Below are 26831 nucleotides of genomic sequence, written 5' to 3' on the forward strand. Positions count from 1 at the left end.
GGTTCCGGACTCAACTCCGGCATCGACTCTGGAATCGGCTCCGGAATCGGTTCCGTAATTGATTCCGAACACGGTCCGATTCCGAGCTCCCACCACTAGTACACACACACACACTTACATCATGCCTGGCGCGTTCGATTGCGCGCGAACAGACATCCGGCGGGCTATAAACATTGCTTGCGGCTGGCTTGGGCGTTCGGGATGGCATTTTAGTGTATTGGCCGCTGTGGCTATCATGGCACTGTACACACTAGGGTTTTGTTTGTGCACACTCACACACACAGACAAACACGCGGGCAATGTTTGCTGCTATCGCTCTTATCGGGCTTTTTGCCGTTTGATCCGATTGATACGATTTTGCACACAGTGGAAGGAGGAGGGAAGGGAGGGGGTCGCAGATCGATCGGTCCCAAGCACACACACACAAACATACACATACATGAGCGCTTGCGCACCCAAATCGAAGTGAGTGTGAGTGTGGATGCGCGCGCGGTTACTGCCAGGCTGACCTTACCACGCCGGGACGCCGCCGGTGGGGAGGGGAAGCGTGTCAATTGGTACGGCGAGAAGCGGCCCCATCGGCTCGACAGCTTTACTATCTTTGTTACGGGGAAGGGGGGGGGCGTGCCGGTAAAATATCGTTCCCTGCGCTATCGCCGTATCGTTTGGTTCTCGATCGCACACACCCTTGTGTGCCACACACATACAGCCCGGTGCACTCCGCTTTGCACGTTGCTCCCTCTTCCGGTGCTTCGGGAGGGGGGAGAGGGGTCAGGGCAGAAGCTTTTGAAGAAAGATATACGTACGCGTACCGAGCGGACTCGCTTCACGACACTTGGTGCGCTCGGTGCTGCGCAACGCGCCAGTGCCGGAACACACTCTGCCAGCAACCCGTACCGGGACCAGTTCGGTTCTCTCCTCTCAGTATCTGTGTGTGTGTCTGTGTGTGTGTTTGTGTGTGGGCGCGACAATGGGAAACTACTAAGCGCCGCCACTACGTCATGGCGTGACAAGCAAACGGTGCTCTCCGTGTCTGTTTTTGTTTTGTTTTTTTGTTTTCGCTTGCGTACGACCAACGGACGGGCACACGGTGCGGAGGAGGTGCCCTTAAATCCTGTTTTTGAAGTGATATTAAGCCGCACCGGAAGACTTTTGTCCAGCGAGCGAGTGAGAGTGAGAGAGATAGATAGAGACTGTGTCCTTCGCGGGCCAGTAGTTGCGCGAAGCGCACGCACCCTAGCGCAGCACGTGCTGAAGTTTGAAAGAAAGTAAAACAACGCCGAAAGCCGACCAGATCCCTGCGCATGCAACCATGGTAAGTATGTGAACTCACACGCCCACTAACCCGTACTAGCTTTAAGGCAATTCGGAAGCGGAAAGCGAAAGACCATGCGGTCCTCGTCAAACAGGAAGTTGGAAAGGGTTCCTGTGACCCATCGCATGAAAGGTTGCGCCCGTACGCAATGATTCACTGCAGGCATGCTTGCAACATCGCGCCTTTTTGGAGGGTTTTTTTTTGTTGCCTTTCCACCTCGCCATTCTGTATGGGCAGGGCGCAGGCTAGGGGCTCGCGGTTTATCTAATCTCTTGGGTACCGCGGCCTCGTTCGCCCATCATCCGCGAACTCCCCGATAAGGATCATAATCGAACTTCCCTTCATCCAAACCGGGGGTGTTTTTTTTCCTGTTCGTCTACTTCTTCGCTACCGCATTACGATATTCCGCCCGTAAGTGGGCATTGTTTAGCGAAACCTGGGACCAAAAAAACATTGTTTTACGTGCGATGATAACGGGATGGTGGGGCGCAAAACCCAATAATCTTCAAAAAGAGCGGAGAGCGGAGATAAATAACAAAATTCCATACATCGTACACCAAAGCCATAGCCCAATTCTTGTTAAAGATAAAAAAAACCGGCACGTTTAAGTGAGTTGGAATGCGGCGAGACAAGGTTAACGACGATAATGGCTAGAATATATGTGTGGCATGGTTGGCCTGAGATCCTGAACCCTCGGGTGTGTACTTTTATTTACATTATTTATACTAAACTGGTGCTCTTCCATTCGTTCTCTGCCTGGCATGCTTACACGCGAGAACACGCGTTTGTTTTCTTTCTAAATCGTGCCTGCTTGTACTACATTCGCCCATCATCAGAGCAATTTGCCGAAAGGATGTTCTTATAGCGTGATATTGTTTGTTGATAGTTCAGCGAGTTGTTTGTTGTTGTTGTTATTGCTAAAACTATTTCTTGCAAACCTTCCCAAAAGATGAAAGTAAATTGGAGTGCTTACTACATGATCTCATTTTCAGTGCAAAACGTTTTACTAAAACGACTATCGCTCATTTAACCACTGCTGCGGAGTCACGTGGAGGTACATGACCGTATCGGGACAGGTCTTGAACTTGTGCAAGAAACTGGGACGATTTGTTTCTGAACTACAATAAGTTCAGGAATACGGGTTTGAATTCGGGCTAGGTTCCTGGATCAAACCAGGATGAGAACTAGTGTAAGGACCTGTATACAATCAATTTGAATTCTAAGAATGTTAGGAATGTAGAATTACTTCCACGATCTATAATGACTCCGCGTCATCTGAACTGGTTGGAATCTGGGTTGGAATCAATTCTAGTACCGAAACATGTTGAGGATATGTTCCAGGCCTCCAATACTTCGACTGGAATAGGATCAGGATTATAGGTTTTAATTCGGGATAGGTTCGTGAAAAAACAGGATTAGAACTAGCATAAGAACCTGTATACAATTCATTTGAATTTCAGGATCATTAGGAATTTAGAATTAGTTCCACGATTTATTATGATTCGGATTCAGTTCTAAAACTGGTTTCTGGGTTGGAATCAATTCTATGACCGGAATAGGTTCAGGATATATTCCAGGCCTTCGATACATTAGGTACCATGGGCATTCCCGCTGCATGAATTCGGAATAGCCTCTTGGATCAGGACAGGTTCAAGAGTTCCTGGCCCAGTTCTAGGACTGATATAAATGCAGTATCGGTCTCTATGATCGAATCAGAATCAGAGAGATTTGTGTAACTATCCCAAGGAACATTTTAAGTCCTAACTCATAGTTTGGACGATGTTACTACAATTATTTGATTTAGTCTTTCTTTTTCATTTGAATGTCCTGTATGGTCTAATAAGCATATGATAAAACCCCACCACCTTCACAACAAACCACCTTCACAACTTCAAAACACATGTCAAAACTATGTGACTTAGCAAAACTTATAAATAATGCATTCTTTAGCCATGTGTAGAAAATGTTTCTGTGGTATGTTAACTGAACTGATCGACGAATGTTTGTGGTACAATTTATTAGAAGATACGAGTTTACGGGGTAAGATATTTGACTAAAATGTAGTGTATAATTGCAAAAAGTATGTCTTCTATAATGTTTCAAACACCTTGAGCACTGTAGATCAAACAGCTGCAGTAATGGAAAGTCTACAGAAGTCATACATTATGAATAGGACAATTCAAGCAATTCAAACATTGCGAAAAAAAGATCTCAACGACCTAGCAATAACTGTCGCGTTTCCAAGATATGGTTTACCATTGAAAAATTACTTCAAACCCGTCATTATACGAAGTCAGAAAGAGGAGCGATCCATACACACGCACGCGCGCACAACCCCAACTTCTTCATCCCGAATGCTCAACCTCCTAACCATGACAATCTGCTTTCGATTGAGAATCGGTTCAAATTTGGTTTTATGTCTATGTTGATTAATCATCTGTATGGGGTACCCTCAGTTTTTTTGCTACCACAATGGTTGCACATTCTTCCCTTCCCAGCCGCACTCCGGGGAAGCGGGGCTTCGGGTGCACCGTGATTTTCAATTTCGAACGGCCGTAGCGCCTGGTGAATGTGCGCGCGCGATCGTAAACGTCACGTTTGCTGACGCGCCACATTGCCATCGTTTAACCTTCCGCCCGAAACGAAATTAGGAATGGCTTTCTAGTCAAGCCTCCCTCTCCGAGGTGCGGGTGACACAAGCAGGTGCGGGCAGTTCTAACACACATGGTGCTGATGAGGGGAGTAGTGAAAGAAGCGCGGACACACACACACACACACAGAATCGTCGCCATTACTTTATTAGATCGATACGTTTGGCAAATGCTGCGAGGATCGGTTGCGGTTTACTGCTGGAAACGTTTGGAGTGCCTAACCCTCCTCCCCTTCCTCATCTGGCACACACACACATGCACACATACACGAGGGGCTGCTTATGCTTTCATAAGATGTTGGCCCAAAAAATATGATTAAGAGCCAATCGCTGACAGCGCTTAAAAGCGCTGGAAAGCAGAAGCGTAGTGTTGGTGATATGGTGACGTCACGAACCACTGCCAAGAGTAGGGGAGTGGAGAGTAAGGGTTCAATCTGATAAACTGATTCTATCGTAAACATTGTTTAAACGATTCGCTTGAGCACTGTTTCGGTGGAGGGTTTCTGGTTGTTGCTGATTCATGTTATGTCGTGTATCTTGTTGCTTATTTTCAATCCATGAGAGTGGCCGACCCGCTGGTCAATTCGAAAGACGCGCTAGCCTACCGCAAGCTCGGAGAAAGGTTGATTCTCGTTCATGGCATTTATTTGTCCCTCTAGGACACAGAGGACCTCTTCAACCTTTTTCACTTTGCGGGCCGCATTGGTTCATAAATATCGTTGTTGAGGACCATTTTGACGTTACTGTTAGCTTTTAGTTGAACGGGTAAATACGAAAATAATAACTGCATAAAATAAAATTGTGGAGCAAGGTTCTCTATATAATGGAAGCTTTTTTTACCTTAAAAGTAAAAGTTTAAATTCAGATTAAAAACACCAAAATAATAAACATTTTGCTTTATCTTTTACAAAGTCCTCGTGCATTACAGGGTTTCCCATAGATTTTTGGTTCGTTCCCATAATTTATTGGTATTTTCCGTTTGGATATCAATACATTTGGACCAAAAAATTCGGGGAAACGGCCAAAAAAATATGGGAACCCACCAAAACTTGATGGGAACCAACCAATAAATCGTGGGAAACCCTGTATAGGCTCTCGAAGACCGCATGAATCCTAATTAATCTTTGAAGTGATTCAATGAATCTGATTCTTGGTTGGAAAGATTCACAAATCTCAAAGATGCATGAATCTCGAAAGACTCATGAATCTCTTAGGATTCAGAAATCTCCAAAGATTCATACAGCTAGAACTTCTTCTTATTATTCTTCTTGGCTTAACATCCTACATGGTCATGTCAGTCATATACATGCTTTCGAGACTGCTTGGAAAGTACTACGCAGCCGGAAAATTTGTTTTGTTACAGGGAGACTGCTTGTAAAGTATCACGGACTATGCAAGGTTTCGACGGGCATGATATTAGGTCGTGCAAGTTAACCAATGTACAATGGGATCGCGCAATTTCAATATTATGAAAATCATACATCTCCAAAGATTCATGCATCCCTGGAGCATTATGAATCTTAATGGATTTATGAATCTTATGGTTTCATGAATCCTTTGAGATTCATTCATCGTTAGAAATTCATGAATCCTTGAATCTTTAGAGATTTTTGATTCTTTGGATATTAGATTTGAGCTTCGAATCTCTCATCGCTGAAGATTTATATGAATGAATCTCAACGAAAGATTCATGAAATCCAACAATAGTCTGGAGGAAGTACACAATAGTCTTAATTATTCCTTTCCGTGGTGTACAAGCAACCATTGGAGCGCAGATATAAAAAGGCCTCTGGTTGAAGGTTTCGAGCACTTTCTAATTTTTCTATACATTCTGTTAGAAATCTGTTAGAAATGTGAATTAAAGAATCTGTTAGAGATGTGTGATTACTATTATTAGTATCAACTACATCAACTAATCGTTTTGAGAAACCATCCAAACTCTCGCAGCTTTAGTATTTTCGTCAATTGATCTGGTTAATTTTATTGAAGTCATCACAGGTCCAACACATAAATCAACTACGTCATCGAGAAATGATGATGGGCCCTAGCGAATGAAACTTGTTTCAAAACTCTGCTGTTGTCTTACCAAGAGTCTCATTCTATTTTGGATCTGTTATCAAAAATTCCCAATTATATTCGATAATTATGGGGCAGTTCCCTTTTTCGATCATTATGTATATTGTGCAGACCTAGAGCGCCCTATGGTGTACTCTTTAAAGGGACTTCATATTTTTGTGAATTTGCACATTATGGACTCAAACTTCCAATGCAGCGAGAACGCGGAGAGCGCACAAATCGTAAAGCCAACAGACAAGCGGACCGTGGGGATCGTAAACCGACTTCATCAGTTGCGGTGGCGCCAAAGAAAGAGCAGAAGAGCAAGAAGAACACTTGAAAAGGAGAAGTTAAACAAAGGGAAGGGAGACAAATGTGTACAAGAAGTGGCGGCGCACCCTTTCCTTTTTTTTTGTAAGTGAGATGATCTAATAAACGCGCAGTACTGCTGCGCGCCCCTTCATCATCATCATCAAGTGTGTGTGTGTGTGGACCCTTCTGATAATCGTTATCATATCGGTATTTTCAAAATTAGTCATCAAATTACGACAAACCCGTTCAATGTGGCAATCTCTGCCGTGTATGTGTGTGGTTTTATTTCAACAAAAAAGGAAGTAGTGTGTGATCTATCCCGAAAAGTATTTATCGATCAAGTGGCTTTGGTGATATTCTGTCTAAAATTTCCCAAAACTACACACAAAAAACTAGGAGAACAGTGTCTCTCTTTCCACCAATAATCTACATACAATGATCGTTTCGATGAAAGTAAGTCGACCGATACCGCACCGACAAATCAAACCATCCCCCATAGACTTCGGATTGCACAGTAGTGGTCTCACAGCGGATAACCGGCAGTGACCGGTGGAGCATCTTGGAGTATTCTTATGCATTCAAACCCTTCGTCACTCGATGTCCACACCTTGATGGGTGCTTCTCTCTCTCTCTCTCTCTCTCTCTGTGTCTCTCTGTCTCTGTGTGTGTGTGTGTGTATTTGCGAGAACACGCGCGATAAGCAGAGCCCCCGTGTGTGAAGCGCTGATATCTACGCTCCGGTGGGCGAGTTATTGCTTATCTTATCTGCGCCCACCCTACGTCCCTACGATGCGGGGTTAGTTTTGGGACAGTCTTAGGCAACTGTACCGAGCCGGCAACTTGCAGTGTCACCGGTGGAAGCGTTTGCGGAAATTGCACAGCCGCGCCAAGTGTCACCATCATCATCCGCGCGTGAACCATACGCAAAGCCGGCCCCGTATTTTCCCAAAGTTTGTTCTCGTTCTCTTCAAGCCAGCCAGGTTGGGAGCAGCTAGAAAGCAAAAGTCACACTCACTAATCTTCCATTTGCGTAGAAGACGTACCCACCGAGAGAGAGAGAGAGAGAGAGTGTGTAACTTAGCGCTGTATACCCTTTTACCGACACACAAGCTCGCGCACGCGCATCTGTGTGCTTCGGCTGCTGTGGCTGCTGCTGCTGTCCGACGCTCTCGAAGAAAAGGATCGCTTTGGCGAGTGGAGACGCCGCGTAGGTGCCATAAGGGCGCGCGCCACGAAAAGGGGAGAATGGAGAGTGCACTTTAGTGCGTTCGCAGTTGCAGCGTAGCGCAGGCGGCTCATTCGCTGTTCGCACACGGGCTAAGCTAGATCGGTGGCATTGAGCATTCTCGAGCGGGATAAGAGCGTGCGCGCGTTCGGCCAACTTCCGGAATTTTCGTGTGTATATTTCGCCGTGTGTGTGTGTGTGTGTGTGTCTGTGGGGGATCTTTTTTTTTTGGGGGCACAACAGTTGTGCATAGTGGCCGTGTGCGATTAGTGTGCTAACACCGACCACCGTGCGCCTGGAGGACCGTGCCAGATTCGTGGGGAGAGGCGGCGAGTGTGCGTGTCCCTGGTGGTGCTAATTGTCAGCGGTGCGCGGGTGATCATCGCATCAACAGAAGCCTACAGTGTAGTTACAAATCAACAATCAGGTGTCATATCGTACCATCCCACCACCCGCACGGTTCCTAAGTACAGTGCAGCGTTTTGTTGCTCGCTCTCGGTTACAAGTTGGTGGCCCCGTGCTTTGTGCTGTTTTGTGCACGCCGGAAGTGTTTGATGTGTGTGTGTGTGTGCCTAGAGCTTGAAAGAAAACCTAAACAGCAACCAAAACCCAAAAAAGCACCTACGCGCAAACCGCGTCCATCAATCAAACAGTTGCGGAAACGGTACGATTGCTGCCGGACAGTTTGCTCAAACACTCAACCGCTTATCTATCGAATCCCCGATCAACCGATTTTCTGCAGTTACAAATAGAGAGAAAGAGAGAGAGGGAGAGTGAGAGAGGGAAAGCGGGTAACAAAAGTATGCGTTTGCGGTGGTGGCGTGGTAGCTAGTAGCAAAGCGGCGAACCTTATTGTGCGTGTGCTCTTTTGGCGCGTTTTTGTGCAAAGACTCTCTCTCCAACCGAAAAGTGAACACACATGGTGCAGGAGATCGAACCGGCCGCCGAGATGGCCCTGCAGGACGATGGAGGGGGCGGGCAGACCCACAGCTACCGGCGGTCCTGCTGGAGCGTCCTCTTCTGCCGGAGCAAGGTAAGGCCGGAGCAGACAAGGCGACGAACCTTTACTCATCACGCCGTGTGCGCGCGTAAGCCCAACGCGTTTTATGACGCGTTGTCTTTCGCACAAAAAGAAGAGAACATAACCAAAGTAACAAAAAAAAAAAAAACGATACAGGGTCATTAGAAAAATGAACTTCTTCACACATTGCCCTTCTTTCGGGTGGGGCACGGTGTGTGTATTTGTGATTGTTGAGAAGCAAGGCACAGCAGTAGTGATGGGTAAAGAACGGATAGGACGATCGGCGCTTCCGACTCCGCCACACTCCAGACGACTTCAGTAACCTCTGGATTCGATTCCTAATAACTTTGGATGACTCCGGACGACTCCGAACGACTCCGGATGACTCCGGATGACTCTGGACGACTTCGGATAGCTCCAACTCCGAATGACTCCAACTCAAGACAACTTGGACTCTGGACGACTCCGACTCTGGACGACTCTGACTATGGACGACTCCGACTCTGGACGACTCTGACTATGGACGACTCCGATTCCGGCTAACTCCGGGTGATTCCTAATAACTCCGGATAACTTTACACGACTTCGAACGACTCCGGAAGGCTCCGGATGACTCTGGACGATTTCGGATAGCTCCAACTTCAGATGACTCCAACTCTGGACGACTCCGACTCTGAACGACTCTGACTCCGGCTAACTCCTGGTGATTCCGAATAACTCCGGATAACTCTAGACAACTTTGAACGACTCCGGACGACTCCAGATGACTCCGGACTACTCCGGATGACTCTGGACAACTTCGGATAGCTCTAACTCCGGATGATTCCAATTCTAGACGACTTCGACAATGGACGACTCCGACTCCGGCTAACTCTGGGTGATTCCTAATAACTCAAGATAACTCTAAACAACTTAGAACGACTCTGGAAGACTCCAGATGACTCCGGACGACTACGGATGTCTCTGGACGACTATGGACAATTCTGAATGACTCCGATACCGGATGCCTCCAACAGGTTTTGGACGATTCAGGACAACTCCGGACGACTCCGACCCAGGATGACTCCGACTCCGGGAGGAACTAATGGATCCGGTTTAGCCGAAGTCGGAATCGGAGTTCCAGAGAGCACACCACTACACAGCAGCATCGGTAACAATGGGTGAAGCATTTAACGCTTAGTTTAACGACCGCTACCGTGTTGTTGTGTCTTGCTACCCCAACTCCCCGCTAACCTCCTCCCCTCCAACCCCCTCCCATCCTCCGGTTTGCGCCAGAACGCACAGCTTCCCAGCCGAGCGCATATTGCATTATGTTTTCATTGCTGCATTCGGTGCCATTTTTACGACCGTCATTATGTCGCCGTCTCCTCGGCAGTCCGTCCACAGCCCGCAAAGGTGTGGGGCAATGCAAATCGACTTATCGATATATTTTAGAATATATTTTTTTCATCTCCGGACTCCGGACATCTTTTTTTAATGGCCCGCCGACGACGCTGACGCATCCCCGGTACAGCTGTGCGACCAACCGGCCATGACCGCTGGCGTGCGTTGCCGCTCTACAGGGAAGTTTTATGGCACCCACCCACGGGGGGGGGGGGGGGGAGACGGGGATGCATGCACATTTGTGTGTTTGGCGCAAAAAAAAGATGAACTCGCAGAATGCAAAACTACATTTTCATTTTGGCGCAAATGTCCGTTCGTTTGCGCCACGATGCGCCAGCGAAGGCAAGCGTCTAGGGTGATGCGTAGAACTGGGAGTTTTATGACCTGTTGCTAGTTCTGCTTTTCAGAGCACACACACATATGCAAACTGATTTTATGGTGCAAAATGCAGGACGAAAACGAGAACGTTAAACGAAACGAAGCCAAACCAAACAAATAAAAAAAAGAACCACATACACACGTACACACACACACACGTAGTTCTAACGGAGTCCCGCTCGTACGCTAACGGCCATAAAGCAGGATGTGAAGCTGCCGGGCTGAAGCTTCAGCGCACCCCACCATGGCAGTTTTGAACATCCCAATAGCAACAGGGCGTCTATGGGGAAGGGGAGAGCAACGACGAGACGAGAGGGGAATGCTGAAACCACAAGAGGGATTTCCCTGCTCGCTATGATTGGCACTTGTCCCGCGAGCTTTACCGGCGGGAGATGAAATTGCCAAACCGAAAAAGAAGCAAAAGAAAACATACAATCGTCCCAAGGACACGCAGGATTCTTGTGCCGTGGGAAACCATTGCCACTGTTGCTACTGCTGCTGCTGCTGCTGAGGTGGAGTGCAAAACTGCAGCAAACAAGAGCAACAAACAAGGACACACACACAAACACACACAAAACCGGCTTTGCTGCTCGAGGAATTGTGTGTGTGCGCGTGTGTTTTGTGCTGTAATGGCGGTGCACGAATGTAAGAGTTTGTGGGGACCGCGACAGATAACGCGTTAGATTACAGAAACGCACTGAAAATGTGACAAAGGTGGTCGAAAGGGGGGGGGCTGTTTTCAAACATACAACTCAACCACCCCTCCCCCCTCCCAACCCCCCCTGGTTCCAGCCTGATTGATGATTCACACCGCCCGTGTGTCGCAAGTTTGCAATGTTCGCGATGTTCGCGATGGGCCATAAATCATGTTTGCATCGTTTTGCTTCAAACATAGAATGCGTGTTTCGTTTTATAATTTATTTTTTTGAGGTTGAGCCCCAAAACGACACGCGTCTTGAAGACGATTGATAATTGGCCAAAGGTGTGGTAGTGGCTGCCAGGGTGTTGCACCGCGTGACCACTCGCTTGGCACGCGGTTTTTGCTTTTTTTAGTACGGCTTTAATGGCCGCGCTATTGATTATTTGCTAAATTGCATAAGATTGCTGTTTTATTGTTGGTGCTGATAAGTCGACCGGGATTGCGATTGCCGAGACTAGACATTTAAATAATTGTGACAAATAGCCGCACAACAAATAGCAAACATTAATCAAGTAGCAATTGTGTTTTTTATTTATGTATTTAAAAATTGTGCACCAATCAGGTCCAACAAAAATGTTTAGTACATTTAGCAAACCTAACCTATTCCAACGTAAATATTTGAGCCTAACCAACTTGATAGTGAACACTAACGCTAACACGGTTACTGATATGGAACGGAACAGAAGACGAAGAAGGAAAACATTTGCCGGGTGCTGGAATTGCGGAAGTGGTACGCGGGTCGGAATCGACAAGGGAGAACGAACACGTAAGCGACGGAACACGGTACATAAAAGTTTATGTTGGATGATGAATAACGCGAGCCATTGTTGTTTGAAATTACATTTGCGATCAGGACTACTTCGGCTAGGAACATTCGCGTTTTGAAACGCGTGTTCCTTGATCTGTGTTGCATAGGGGCCATAGGCCGGATTATCAAAATTACGAGCTCATCGAAATATCATACCTAGTACCTTGGTTAATGACTGTGTTTATGTGGAATTCAAGTGATAAAATCTCGTCTAGCCATAGGCCTAGGTCTTTCACCAATTCTCCAAACACTTAACGAGTACACAGAGCGTGTAAGCGGTGGAATATTATTACATAGACGAGAGAAGGCCACTACATTAAATTTGTAAAGAACAAAGCTCTTAGCCCATTCCAAGTACACCATGTCGAAAAACGATTAAGATGGCTTTGCAAGATACTAGAGCTATTGTGAGAGGAAATCCTTAACATCATCTGCAGATCTTCGTAATAAATTTGACGGGTTTGTTTATAATAAGTGACCTCCCTGCAGATACCAACACAAGCGATATGGCTGTCCCTAGCTAGAGTTGTATACCAACAGGTGCATTTTTTGTCATATATGACATCATGGAGTGTGCGAAGTGTTCTCTGAAACCCCTGAAAACGATTCGGAATAAGAGGGAAAACAGCATCGGAGGTTTTTTGGAAGTTGTCAGAAACCGATGCTCATACCGATGCTTTGCTGGCCAATCTACCGGAAAAGTGCGGTTTAGCCTAATGGAACGTGATTGCACACCTTTTTTACGATCAGGGCCTCAAACTCAATGCGGATAGCTAATGAAAGCTTCAGTAAACTGTAGTAAAGTCATGGATTACAACAGTAGCCAGATGGTATGCCGTATGTGAGGCAGTAGGACACGGAATTCTACCATGCGGCTTCCAAATGGTCTACCACCACGAGGGGAATTCACCAGAATTGAACTCCTAACTTCATCATAACTGAAACCGTTGAACTATTTTGTTTTTGGCGAAGTATAAGAAAGTGTTAATAGATCTTCCAGCAGCAATAGAGCGCAATTATTACTACTAACGCGCTCGATGGTAGGCAGTAGGACATGGAATTCTACCATGCGGCTGCCAAATGGTAAACCGCCACGAGAGGAATTCACCGCAATTGATCTCCTAACTTCACCATAACTGAAACCGTTTAACTATTTTGTTTTTGGCGAAGTATAAGGAAGTATTAATAGATCTTCCAGCAGCAATAGAGTGCAATTATTCACAAAAACTGTAGTCCAATGTTCCTAAAATTTAAACGCTTTTCGCACTATAACTACCTACTGGTGGTACTACTACGCAATGGTAGCGATAATGATAATTCGTTGGAAGGATGATATATATAACAACATTAATCACAGAAATTGGAGATGGCAAAACACTATTACAAATTGAAGCGGAATTACGATTGGCTACGTTCTACCTGGCTGTTTAGTTATACCTCAAACCACCGTAAGCTCAACAATTGCCACGCTATTTCGGTGCAACATTAAAATCAACGAGAACGTTCTCAACTTCAATTTGATGCTGGGCTCGCTATCAGGTTCGAAATTAAAATTGGAAACCTAGAAGTCTTGTTGAGAAATAAAAATGGAATTACCCGTAATCGAGGCCGGCGCCTAATCGGCCAGAGTAATTCTCCAAGAGGGTTTTGGAACACGTATGAATGTGGGTACAAGATTGGCAAGAAGGTTGGCAGCGATAAGAAATGTACAATAAAATGTGGTCTCGATAGATTTTTCTTCGGGTTACTTTATGTTTCTTGTGCAGATTAATGTCCAAACAGTTTCAACCTTCAAAATGATTGACGTTCCAAGATGAAAATCAATTACTTTAGAATCCTTCAAAAAACCATAACGGTAGAGTTTCTCTGCTCCACGCACTATATGCATTCCCATATGCATATGCATTCCAACGTTAGTAGCCACGTATTGTGAACTAAAGAGTACAAGCTTGTACATATTTCCATCAATATTCAGCGCTCATTCATTAGCATGCATTGGTATGGCAAATAAGAAAGTTGAGGAGAAACTAGTAAAAGGATACCAGGAAACAGTAGGAAGGAAGGCATTCAACAATGCAGCATCCAACCCGACTAATGAAGCGCCTTCCAATACCCAGCACCTTGCCACGACCGGAATCAATTGCTTCTGTGTTCAATCAACAACAAGCTGAGCAAGTGGTACATTGGATAAGAAGAAAGAAGCACTACGGTATTTTCAAGATCTCTTTCTTTCCGTACATTGTCTACCTAGTGCGGGTGTTTTTTTTTATTCAGTAGGGACGGCTTTGCCGTATTGCTTAATGCGGGTGTTTTTATCGTCTAAAGAAGTTTCAATTTTATTTAGGTTATAACCGCATTGAGTTCGGAAGGAAATATCCCTCATTTCTGCATCGTTTTCGCTTAATACGTCTTCCATAGAATCATAGTTATCTATTCTTATCCGGTATAACCATTATTAAGGCCGGGCAACATTGAACGTACTCCGTAGTGTAATTTTGATTTTCACTAGCGCATCTGGCGGCGGCTGACTGAAGCATTTTGCCAAACAATTAGTAGCCGCTTCAGAAAATATGTTATTTTTCCATGTTTTTTACTTAAACTAGTCTGGAAAAGCTATGCAATTGATAGATACATATGTTGTGCAAGTATTTCAGCCATTTTCGCATCAAAAAACGATGAAAAAACAACTTAAATTTGAGATCCGGCATGACCATTCCCTCGACGACCAAAAAAAGCTTCCACCAGCTTCCGCCAGATGCGCTAGTGAAAATCAAAATTACACTACGGAGTACGGTCAATGCAGCCCAGCCTTTATATACATGGTATAGGCCTCCTAGCCTTAAAGATTCATGAATATCTGAAAACTTATAAATTGCTCGAAAACCACGAGAGATTTACAATTTTTAAGATATTGTATTATTAGAACATTCAAGCCATATTGTTTTGTCAAATTCGATTCATGAATTTCACGACGATCTTCAGAGATTCATAAATCATCAGAGGGATCTATGAATCTTTGAAGATGTTTGTATCTTTATTGTTTGATAATTCTTTAAGAATTCACGAATCTTTGGAGATATAGATTCATTCATTCATTTTAAAGATGAATTCAGATTCATAAATCTGAATCTCAGTTATCCATTTCTAGATGTGTTGGCTTATCCATAGCAAGATGCTCATAATGAGTTCTCATAATTCCTCGTGTAAGTCCGGTCTCATAGTACAGTCGTCAACTCGTACGACTTAACAACATGCCCGTCATGGGTTCAATCCCCAAATAGACCGTGCCGCCATACGTAGGATTGACTATCCTGCTATGGGGGGAAATCAATTAGTCACTGAAAGCCAAGCCCACAAGTGGTACAGGCAGGCCTTGACCGACATCGGTTGTTGAGCCAAAAGAAGAAAAAAAATTCCTCGTGTATTCGGGACAACAAAAATCTCTTGTCCTAGACATAAATTCTCTTGTTTTTTAAAAGTTGTTTTAAATATTGTGTACACTTAAACCACGCTCGCTCGAATCTAGGGTAACCGGGTGTCGCAGGAGTCGGACTCGCTCACGGTGAAGGTGGGCTGCGAGGTTCAGGAGAAGAAGCAGCGCTCCCAAACCAACGAAACGAACCGCATCAAGTCGACCAAGTACACGCTGATCACCTTCCTGCCGCTCAACCTGTTCGAGCAGTTCCGCCGGATCGCCAACCTGTACTTCCTCTTCATGACCGTCATCTCGATAGTGATAGGTGAGTGATAAGCGGCGAACCTTGCGAGTGATTGTTTTTACCTGTTCTAGTCGCCCAATAACACCGCCACTCCCTTTTCATCCCAAAAACAGATAGCCCAGTATCGCCGATGACGTCACTGGTGCCGCTAGTGTTTGTGATAGCGGTGACGGCCGCGAAGCAAGGGTACGAATGCTTTCTGCGCTACCGGGCCGACAATATGGTCAACTTCTCGCCCGTCACGGTGATCCGGGGCGGCGTGACGGTCGACATACGCTGCCAGGACATCCGGCGGGGCGACATCGTGCTGATGTCGCGCGACTGCGACATCCCGTGCGATGTGGTGCTGCTGCAGAGCTCGGACGAGCACGGCCGGTGCTACGTGACCACCGCCAACCTGGACGGCGAGACGAACCTGAAGACGATGGCCGCCCCGAAGGGTGTGCCGGTGGTGCCGCCCGACCGGCTGCACACGATCGGGCGCATCGAGTACGAGCGGCCGCACACCGACCTGTACAGCTTCAACGGGCGCATCGAGCTGGCGGACGCGTACGTCGCCGGCGGCGACCATAGCGTGCTGCCGCTCGCCACGGAAAACCTGCTGCTGCGCGGCAGCCGCATCCGCAACACCGAGTGGGCGATCGGGTGTGCCGTCTACACCGGGCAGCAGACGAAGCTCGCCCTCAACAGCCGCATGACGACGAGCAAGATGAGCTCGAGCGAGCGGTACGTCAACAAGTATCTGGTGTTCTTTCTCGTGCTGCTGGTCGTGATCGTCACGGTGAGCTACTTCCTCAAGCGCTACAACGACGAGTACCGTACCGAGCACAACCAGTACCTCGGCGAGATGCTGTCCAACTACCGCGTGTCCCAGTTTCTGCAGGACTTCTTCTCCTTTCTGATACTGTTCAACTACCTGATACCGATCTCGCTGTACGTGACGATCGAGATGGCCAAGTTTCTCGGCGGCTTCTACCTGGAGTGGGACCCGGACCTGTACGACGAGGAGACGGACCAGCCGTGCATCGTGAACACGTCCGACATCAACGAGGAGCTCGGGCAGGTGGCGCTGCTGTTCTCCGACAAGACCGGCACGCTCACGAAGAACATCATGATCTTCCAGCAGTGCTCGATCGCGGGCCGCAAGTACGAGCAGCAGGGTCGCCGGCTGCTGGAGGCTGGCGAGCGGCGCGCCGCGCTCAAAATCAACGAGCTGCCGGTAACGCACCCTTCATTTCGTTGCTTTCGGGCATCTGTTTTTTTTTACGTTTGCTTTGTTGTTTGTTTCCCCCAGACGCAGGTGAATGAGTTCTTCCAAGCGCTGGCCGTATGCCACACGGTACAGGTGGCGGGCGATTACACGAAAGAGACGGAGGAGGACGCAACCAGCCCGCCCAAGGAGGCGAAGGAGACGGACGTGCTGATGGAGGAGTCGTTTACCGTGGGGAACGCGCCCGATCCGCCGCTAGCCGAACAGCCGCCGCAGCCGCCGCCACCGCCGGACGACGAATCCACTGTACGGATTAGCCGACGGCCGACCAGTGGCCTGTTCAACGGTTTGAACCGCGTTGCGCCGGCGGCACTAACCCGATCCACCTCACGTCCACAGAGCCTGGTCGATGGGCAGACCGAGAGCAGCTTCATCCTGCCGCACGCGTCCGGCAGCAACGGCAACCTGCAGCTGCCGATGCAGCAGCTCGAGCTGAAGCGCACCATCTCGGCGTACGAGGAGAAGCCGGCCCCGCTCGTGCACGACGAGGCGAAGCAGCTCGGCCACCGGCGCACCCAGTCGCACGTACCGATCGGTGTGAACCGGCCCAAGAGCTACCAGATCGCGCTGGACAGCCCGACCGGCACCTTCCAGCGGCCGGTGGTGACGCTGCGCCGGAATAGGGGGTCCTACCTGTCCCGCTCGGTGCGCGAATCGTACGCCGCGCCCGCCTACAACGAGTCGGCCCTCGTCCAGCGGCAGGAGTCGCATCTGCGGCAGCGCGAGGTCGACACGTTCATTCGGTAAGTAAGTGACGGGTGTGGCTCACAGCACACCAGGCGTCTCCATGGCAGCAGGTGATGGGAAGTGGCCTACACGTGCCCTCGAGTGGTAGTACGTCAATGGAAGGCTGTGGGTTTTGGTGATTTGAAGATGGAGATGTTTTCAAGTGACACGATTCTTTTCCGAAAGCTTTTCTCAACCGTGTGGCTACCTCGCGTTGCTTAACGACTGTGGTTAGCAAAAACATCTGTAGTAAGTTTGGAGATGGTTACGGTCGCCATGTAATTTGATGAGCGTACATACGGTACAACTGATCAACGCGTACCATGGCGGTAGGTCAGTGTTTCACTGACATGTATCGAAGTAGAATAATACTTTGTTCGAAGCGGACTTTTCGACACTTGATCGTCCAGTTATTTCAATTCAAGAACTAATTCTTATTCGGGAGCTAGTTCCAATTCTGAGGTCAATTCTGATTCCGTTACCGGAGCAAAATGCGATTTCCAGATCGATTCTGATTCTGGAGCCGACTTGAATTCTAGAATCAGATCTGGATTCGAAATCGACTCTAGAATCAGCCCAGGAGTCAACTCCGAAATCAGATTCGGAGTCAACTCCGTAATAGGCTCCAGAGTCAACTTCGGAATAGGATATGGAGTCAACTCCGGAAACGGCTCCGGAATCAAAATCTTCTCTGGAATTAATGCCGAACACCGAATCGGCATCCGGTAGGTCCGATTCCAACCTCCCACCACTAGTTTGAATGGTTACAGCTTTCTATCACGATTGGAATAAGCGTTTGGAGGGGAGTTAAAGCTAAAAACAGGTACATTGTTCCATCTCAACGCAACAAAACCCAAAAAAGCGTACAGTGCTGCATGGATTTCAACGAAACCAGACGCCGGTGTAGATATTGTTCTATTTTTCTGCATAAAAAAGCACCACCGTTGTTTGTCACCGACCGTTTCCTGGATCGGCAGGCGCGCTTCGCTAGACAATTGTTTGCCCATCGGCAAAACGTTCGGTTCCGTGCAGCCGTTTGTCGTCTTGCTGCTGTCTGAAGCGATTGAAAAGTAAACGTAATTAAAGCTGGTCGGTCTTAAGTCTACCTACAGAAGACAAAATAAAACTCGGCTTTGCAAACAAAATGCTCTGTGTGCTTGTGGCACAGGGGAATACATTGCAAAAACAACTGAGAAGGCTCCGTAAAACGAAGGTTCAGTTTTTTAGGATGTTTTTTTAGCATTCGTTTTTGGGTCAGTTTTGCAGTTAAATAATTTCATCGGTGCAGGTTCTCGTAACAGGATACGGGTTGTTCAGTTTAATTTAATTCATGATTATCACGAATTGTTCGCTTGCATACTAGACCAGTTCTCAGATCTGAGTAATTTCGTAGCCAGTCCTAATTTGCTGCAATATTGAATAGTTTGTTAGAACATAACAAATAAACCCCTGGGGTTTGCAACAGCAGATATGTTCAAGGTAGGCGATGAGTTATCGGGTTGACACGGTGTGTCATTGTAGAAGAAACATTTTATTCCCTGTATCAGTACGTTATAAATTTGGAGCAGCTAGATTGTAAACCTTCTTCCTGTTGTTTCTTTGTCTGATCATGTTACCTTTGTTTGATAGGCTAGAAAGATACCAAATGTCGATACGAAAAAAAACTTTAATCGATTCGAACGCCCGGACCGGCCGTACCAAAGGCATAATTACGCTGATGGATGGGCTTAGTCGAACTCTTAACGTTACACGTAATCGACGTGTAAACACCAATTTCAAACACTTTATCACATGCAGAAAAAATTATAATAGCTCGCCTTTTGTAAACACTAGGACTCAGTCGATTTATCTCCAGAAAAGTAGAAAAGCAATTAAGACGTAACGAAAGTAATTGAAGATAAAGGGCAGCGTTGGAAAAATTGCAGGAGACATGAAAATTGATCAATATAGACCACCGAAAACATCATCAATATCAATATATATTTGACCTTGTTGCTATATGCCCGCTCGTAGGAATTCGTTGACAAAAGGTGCATCATATGCCCCCATGGGGAAGAACCTACGTCGAAGCGAAATTGAGGTTTCGGATAAGAATTGATCCAAAAAGTCGCTTACGATGTAGCAATTGGCTAACACAATAAATTTGGAGATCTGATTATTCCATTTCTTGCTCGTATGAGGAAGGCTTACGTTTAAGACAACAATGGAAGAATGGAGTGGAAGTGGAGCAAGAGAACGAGGTTTAGGAAGTGTGAAAATTCCTGGATAGCCCTGGAATTCCTTACACTGCAGAAGTTCTCAAATATCCTGAAGGGAGCTTATGTTTGAGACAACAATGTAAGAATGTGGAGCAAGAGAACGAGGTTTAGGTAGTGTGAAAATCCGTTAGATAGCCCTGGAATTCCTTAGCCTTCAGAAGTTTACAAAGATCCAATGTTTTTGAACACTTGCTCCAAACGAACTTGATGCTTTTTGAAAATAAACCTGGAATACATCCGTCGTACCATCCTAATGCTTCCCATTTTTCTTCCACACCTTCCAGCAAGATGGACTACCAGGCCTCGAGCCCGGACGAGAAGGCGCTGGTGGAGGCGTGTGCCCGCATGGGCCTGGTCTACATCGGCGACGACGGCGACCAGATGCAGATCAGGGTGCGCCGGTCATGCGTCCGGGCGAACGTCCGCTCGCGGCTGGGCGAAATCCCGGACGAGGAGCTGATACAGTACGAGCGGCTGGCCGTGCTCGAGTTCACCTCCGACCGGAAGCGGATGAGCATCATCGTTCGGGACGCGCACGGTCAGATCTGGCTGTACACGAAGGGAGCGGAGAGCCACGTGCTGCCGCTGTGCGCCCGCACGCCCCTGATCGAGACGACCCAGCGCCACATAGACGAGTTTGCAAAGCTGGGGCTCCGCACGCTGGCCGTCGCCCGGCGACGCCTGACCGAGCAGCAGTACCGCGCGTTCCACGATGAGCTGATCGAGGCGGGCAGCTCGCTGGTGGACCGGGTGGAGCGGGTCGCCGAATGTCAGCAGCGCGTCGAGACTGAGCTGGAGCTGCTCGGGGCGACCGCGGTCGAGGACGCGCTGCAGGACGACGTGCAGAGCACGCTGCAGGCGCTCGGCCAGGCCGGCATCCGGGTGTGGGTACTGACGGGCGATAAGGTCGAGACGGCCCTGAACATAGCGCTCAGCTGCGGGCACATACCGGACGGGGCGGCGCGCTACTTCATCACCGAATGCCGCACGGCGGACCAGGTGCAGCAGCATCTCGACACGCTCGCGCTGGAGATGTTCCGGCAGCGGGACGTCCCGTTCTCGATGCTGATCGATGGGGCAAGCCTGAAGATTGCGCTGGAAGCGCACCGGGAGCAGTTTCGGGACGTGAGCGTCCGGTGCCGGGCGGTGCTGTGCTGCCGGCTCAGCCCGCTGCAGAAGAGCGAGGTGGTGCAGCTGATGAAGACGGTGGAAGGTGCGCCGGTGACGGCCGCGATCGGGGATGGGGCGAACGACGTGTCGATGATACAGGAGGCGCACGTCGGGCTGGGCATAGTGGGCCGTGAGGGCCGGCAGGCCGCCCGGTGCGCCGACTACGCGTTCGCCAAGTTTTGCATGCTGAAGAAGCTGCTGCTCGTGCACGGGCACTACTTCAGCACGCGGCTAGCCGTGCTGGTGCTGTACTTCTTCTATAAGAACCTGGTGTTTATGGGCATCCAGCTGTACTTCCAGATACACAGCCTCTTCTCCAACCAGTCGGTGTATGACTCGGTGTTTCTCACGCTCTACAACGTCGTGTACACCGCCATCCCGGTGCTGGTGCTAGCGCTCACCGAGAAACCGTACCAAGAGCAGACGCTACTTAAGTGAGTGAAGTTTGACGGTCTGCTAATGGCCTAGTGTGATACTAATGTACGGATGTCGTTGTTTTTGGTTGTTGCAGAAATCCCGCCCTGTACCAGAAGGTGGCAGGGAACAAGCAGTACGCGTGGAAGTACTTTATCGGCTGGATGGTGCTCGGCATCTACCACTTTTCGGTGATCTACTTCTTCTCGTACGCGGTGTGGATCGAGAATCCGGCAATCTACGCGCACTGGCCGGCCACGGCTAGCTTCGCCTGCTACGGTACCATCCTGATACACAACGTCGTGGTGCTGGTCAACCTGAAGCTGCTGATCGAGTCGATCTACAAATCGTACGTGTTCATTGCCACCGTCCTGCTCTCGATCTTTGCCTTCATGGGGTCCACCTTCGTGTACAATCTGCTGAACATGTAAGTAGGCTGGGAAATCGTCGCTTGAGGCGTAACGACCTTATGGGAGGTAGGGTTATGATGGGGACATATATTTAGGCAAGACTCAGAGGTTGCAATTTCAAGAGGAGGTCGCTTGAAGCGTAATGACCTATGTTATGTTATGACCTAGGTTATGATGAGGACGTAGAGTTAGGCAATACTTAGAGGTTTAAATTTCAAGAAGAATGAATAGAACTGACTTTCTGATATGGACCTTGGGTTCTAAGGACCTTCTGGAGCTTTTTGCTTCAAGATCTCAAATCCAATATAGCGTTTTAATTTGAAGAAAGGATCTTAAAAAAAAAAAAGATAATACGTAGCTAAATTATTCAGTATTAGCATCAATTCTACGTACATTTAACCTTCTCCAAAATTTATATTGGATCTTGTGAAAGTTTTTGTTGCAAGAGAAGAGTTTGTTAAATATTGAGTCAGCTTGTTTTGTGATATTCAAACACAACAGTTCTCCCACAGACCATTATGGATGGACGATGCCATCACCCCAAAACTTTAGACTTGTTCAATAAAATCTCCAGGCCAAACATTATTACACTAATTTGGATTATCTTAAAATTGTCGGATAATAATGTTGAATTCACCACATGGCATGAGAGTGTCTAATGGCGCTCCGTTAGAGCTAGCATCTTATGCACATTATCTTGCATAGTTTTTTTGTTATTAGCCTGTCCTACGAATCGCTAATTGAATATTGTTGTAGAGCTCGGTCTGTACATGGAGAAGTTAATTGTATTACCAATGCTCTGGAGGATATACCGATGGATGGTAAAATTTATACGATTCCGTCGTTTTTGTAGCTCTTATTTGTGCGGTAGTGTTTGTTTAACTTAAATGATATTGATTCTTTCTCGTTTTTTTGCTCTCCACTCCATTTGATTTTACCTTTTTCGTGGGATATTGCTTCATCGTGTGTCTGCAGAATCCTTATTCGCTACTGTTATGTCGAACACGAGCACGTAACATTTCACGAGCGATACATTTTTTCTATTGCACAACGTTCATGTGTTCGTGCTCTGACGTGCTCTGCGAAACCCATTCCTTTTAGCAAACAAAATCTGGCATTACCAGAGCATGAGTGACTGTTTTTTGTTTGTTTGTTTGTTTGTCGTCGCTTCAAGGCGTTCTCGGAACAAAATGGAATTCAGTTTTGGTACTGGTGCTTTTTGCCAATTTAATTAAGCCTGCGTTAATAATGAAATAATTGGGCTTTTAATCGTAGCGTGAAATGCACGGGATGATGATGATGCTCGAGCGATTAAAGTTGATCTAGAAATGAACATACTTTAATACTTTGTTTTGATAAAGCACTGGAACTTCATTTGCCAGAAGTTTTCCTTGCTTGTGGCCTTCAAAACTGCTACCAAGACAATTAGACTGCATTAGACAATTGTTGTCTCATGATGGAATGTTTATCATTATCGGTTAATTTGCGATTCCCCTGAGCAGCTGCACAAAGGAACGTCCTGTGCCGTGCTAAAACAGCTCCCCGTCTATTCCCGAAACGACCGTCATGTGGCGCTCACTGTTCCCGGGCTATGGCTTTTGGAGCATCCTTCTACCCAGAGAAACCCCAGACCATCCGCAAGCGAGTCTTCGTGCTGGCTGTTTGTTGACCCGTCTTAAAGTCTTCCCGGGGAGGACTTGAAAAGGAAGTCCAAAGTTATAGGGTGGGCGAGCGTGCGATATTTTTCTCTAGAACTGTCAGTTGAAGTTGACTGTGCCTCAAGAGCAGATGGTAGATGAAAATGGAAAACAAAAAATGAAGTTCCAGTTTTCGGTGCAATGCAACGGCATGTTCAAACTCAATTATAGGTTCTGGAAGGCTGCTGAAAGGAATGGACGGTGTGCTTTTTCGTCTCGGAAACTGCTCCAATTATTTAGCGACAAATGCTGAAGCATGCTAACCTGGCATTCAAGGCCATGAACGAACTAGAAACATCCCGTTAGGCAGTCTGGTTGAACAGAGCGAAGAAATAATCACTTGCTATAGTTTGTACGTATCGCTTTCTTTCGACAAACAAGCACCAATGTTGCCTAGCCGGGTGTAATCTATTCGATGGAAATGACGGAAATCGTGAGCTGAATGCTCCCGAACGAACACAGAAATGATGAGAACAAGACAGAGACAGACTAGTGTTGCATTGGACCGGCAGCTTAGCCGTTAATATGTTTACTCCTAGACTTCCGAAGAAAGTGCTGGCACCCAGCGCGCTTCGCCTACGTAAAGCGTAATCCGTAATCGCTAGAATTAATGAGCTGCAGCTTGCCGGCGTCTGACCCAGATACTGGCTGGTTGGCAAAAGCAGTAGACATCCCAGCCAAGACAAAGAAGCAAAAGTACTGATCCGTTAAAGCTTCCTGTGACATATTAGAACGCGAACAAGCCTCTAATTAGCATTAAAAGGACAATTAATGTCGGTTTTAAGAACAGCAGCCGCTTCCGTCTGCTACAATGCTGTACTAATGCTGTCTCCCTGTCCCTTTTTTCTTTTGCAGCAACTACGACGGCTCGATGCTGCAAGTGTACAACAACCTGCTCTCCTCGCTGACGTTCTGGCTGCTCAGCTTTGTGATACTGATAGCGGGCTTCCTGCCGGACCTGACGATGTTCGCGATCCGCTCGATCGGCGTGAAGCTTGGGCACATCTTCCCGGGCGGTGCCAAGTACCGGCGCGCCCTGTTCCAGTGGCGGGGCAGCGAGCTGCAGTCGACCGATCTTTAGCGCGACCAACCATCATCACCGGCAACACATGACCACACCTCGGTGCACCTTCCGTTCCTTTCCGCGCCTCCACCATTCCAGTATGGCAGTATGACCAGTATTTTCAACGACTTTCCCCCCTTTTTTTTGAGTGTGTGTAGTTTGAAAGTGGGGCGCTTTTAAAGATTAAGACATTTTCCACCAAGTGTGGCAGCATTAGATGACTGCAGTAAGCTAGCTTTAAGTTATTTAACAATGTTTTTTTTTTCGTTTTTTTTTCTTGCAAACTATTTATTAAGCCAGAGCCGAACGCTACAACGAATGTTTGCGTTAAAAAAGGGCGAAGGAGGGTGCTGCGAACGCGTTTATGGCGCGACAGGGACGACAAGCAAAACAAACATAAAAAAAAGAAACAAAAAACAAAAATAGTGTATAAAAGCCATATTTTATTCGTTTCCGGCCACGAGCAGCCGCCATAAAGGGGGGAGGGGGAATGCAAACCGTGTTTGCAGAGGGCGCTACCAGTTTATTGGTGCGAAGTTTCGTGGCAGGCAGGTCTGCAATACGTCTCGTTCGCTGTGTGCCTTGTGCCAACCACTGGTTCGCCGCGAGTGGCGAAGGGGTGCGGGCGATAGGGATTGCCCTGAAACGGTTGCACCCAAACCCAGAACAAGCTAGAGGCGACCATTTGAGTACCAGCATCGACCAAAAAAGAAAAAAAGAAGCAAAAACACAACAATACAAAGAAAAGAAACATAAGTAAACGATAAACATAACACGACCTGTTGTGCTAGGTTATAAACGTATCGCAAACTCCGTTGAAAGTTGGCAAAACATACTAAAAAAAGAAGAAGAAGAAGAAGAAGTAGAAGCGATCGAGAGAGAGAAAAAAGGACCAAAACCGAAATGGAAGCAAAGTAACGAAATAAGAAAGGCTAATAACCGTCGAGTTAAATTATGCACCAAAGCTAGAATTTCGTGTCCGTCCCCGTCGTGTACCGGACGTCCTGCTTGGTTTGGCTGGCTGGCTGGCTGGGCGGGCCGCTGGTGCTTTTCTTTTTATTTGCGTGTTATATTTTTACATCCACCCCCCCCCCCCCCCCAACCTCCGGAGGAGGAGGCAGCAGCGCCCAACGCTTTCCATTCGTTAATATTCGTTCGGCACAAAATATGCCATTTTTTAAATCCCCGGCTAAAGGCAAACCCGCGGGGACCATTTGTGGGGTTTGGGAATGGGAGGCGGGGGGGCTTTAAGTGTGAGCCACCGGTTGAGCTCGCAGTGCCGCCGCCTCGCCTTCCTGCCCATCCCGCGCAGGATGCTGCAGCGTCGCTGGTAACGATGGTTTACCATCTTCCGATTTTTTAAGGGGGCCGCGCCATAAAGTATGTACATTAAGAGGATTTTTATAAGAATATACAGTGAGTGAGTGAGTGATTTACGAGCGGCGGATTTACCGTTGCACTGCGGCCGCCCCTCGTGGAGCAGGTGCTGGAGTGCAGGAGGTTATTGCCTTTAACTCGCGATAGACAATATAAGTATGTACGGTAGAATTGTTTTTTATAAAGCAAACCAACAACAACAAACAAAACAAACAAAAAAACCCAAATACAGAAACGACCAAGCCCAAGACAAACGATTCGACTGTACCCAAAGGGTAGCGTTAAGATAAACTTCAGTGTCTTGCTATAAAATGGTGATGCTATTTTTTTTTTACACAAATAAAACACGTTTCGAAACTATACCAACTATGCACAAAATGGGGATTGGGTGTGTGTGTGTGTGTGTGTGCTCCGAAAACCCGACTAATGATGACAAAAGTTTCCAGCCCGTCGCTAAGGACGTCCCCGGCTAACCTTGAGCATCGGGCGAAGCGTCAGCTCGCGCCGAAGCAAATTACTTGTGAATGGCATCTCAAGCGTAGCGCTAGCGGAACGGGCAAAACGTGTCCTCCCGGCCCGGCGACGGTGGTAGTTTTGTCGCGCCGGGACAAAAGATAACGCACCCGCAACCACCCAACCCACCCTGCAAGATATGCAAATTTTGTGCCATTTTTCCAACCGGCCGGCGCTGCTTGCGCTGCCGCGCGATCAAGATTGATTTCGTAGCGGCCCTCCGCAGCGGACAGTGTGGTGCTGGGAAGCGACGGAAGCACTGTTTCAGCAAAGTCCAGGCACGGGAGGGGGAGGGGGGGGAGACGGCCATCGCGGCAAAAAATGTTCCAATCGAAAGCTCTTTATGATTTATTTCCCTTTGCCAGCC

At 47.5% G+C, this 26831-nt stretch overlaps 1 protein-coding gene across 3 annotated transcripts; it reads left to right on the plus strand.

Annotated features, from left to right (window-relative positions):
* Positions 1–811: 811 nt before the first annotated feature.
* On the plus strand, positions 812–26313 carry LOC120906279 (probable phospholipid-transporting ATPase IF). Of its 3 annotated transcripts, XM_040317827.1 has the most exons (8): positions 6509–8590; positions 15374–15587; positions 15680–16785; positions 16861–17082; positions 17176–17579; positions 20105–21424; positions 21502–21831; positions 24367–26313. In XM_040317827.1, the coding sequence occupies exons 1-8, from the start codon at positions 8477–8479 to the stop codon at positions 24590–24592; spliced, it is 3936 nt and encodes a 1311-aa protein (XP_040173761.1). In that variant the 5' UTR covers positions 6509–8476; the 3' UTR covers positions 24593–26313. The 3 variants fall into 3 exon arrangements, with proteins under 3 accessions (XP_040173762.1, XP_040173761.1, XP_040173759.1); XM_040317828.1 differs by lacking the exon at positions 6509–8590 and adding an exon at positions 812–1315 and having other exon boundaries at positions 16861–17579; XM_040317825.1 differs by having other exon boundaries at positions 16861–17579.
* Positions 26314–26831: the final 518 nt, after the last annotated feature.

The sequence above is a fragment of the Anopheles arabiensis genome, chromosome X, assembly GCF_016920715.1.
Source record: "Anopheles arabiensis isolate DONGOLA chromosome X, AaraD3, whole genome shotgun sequence".
NCBI lineage: Eukaryota > Metazoa > Arthropoda > Insecta > Diptera > Culicidae > Anopheles > Anopheles arabiensis.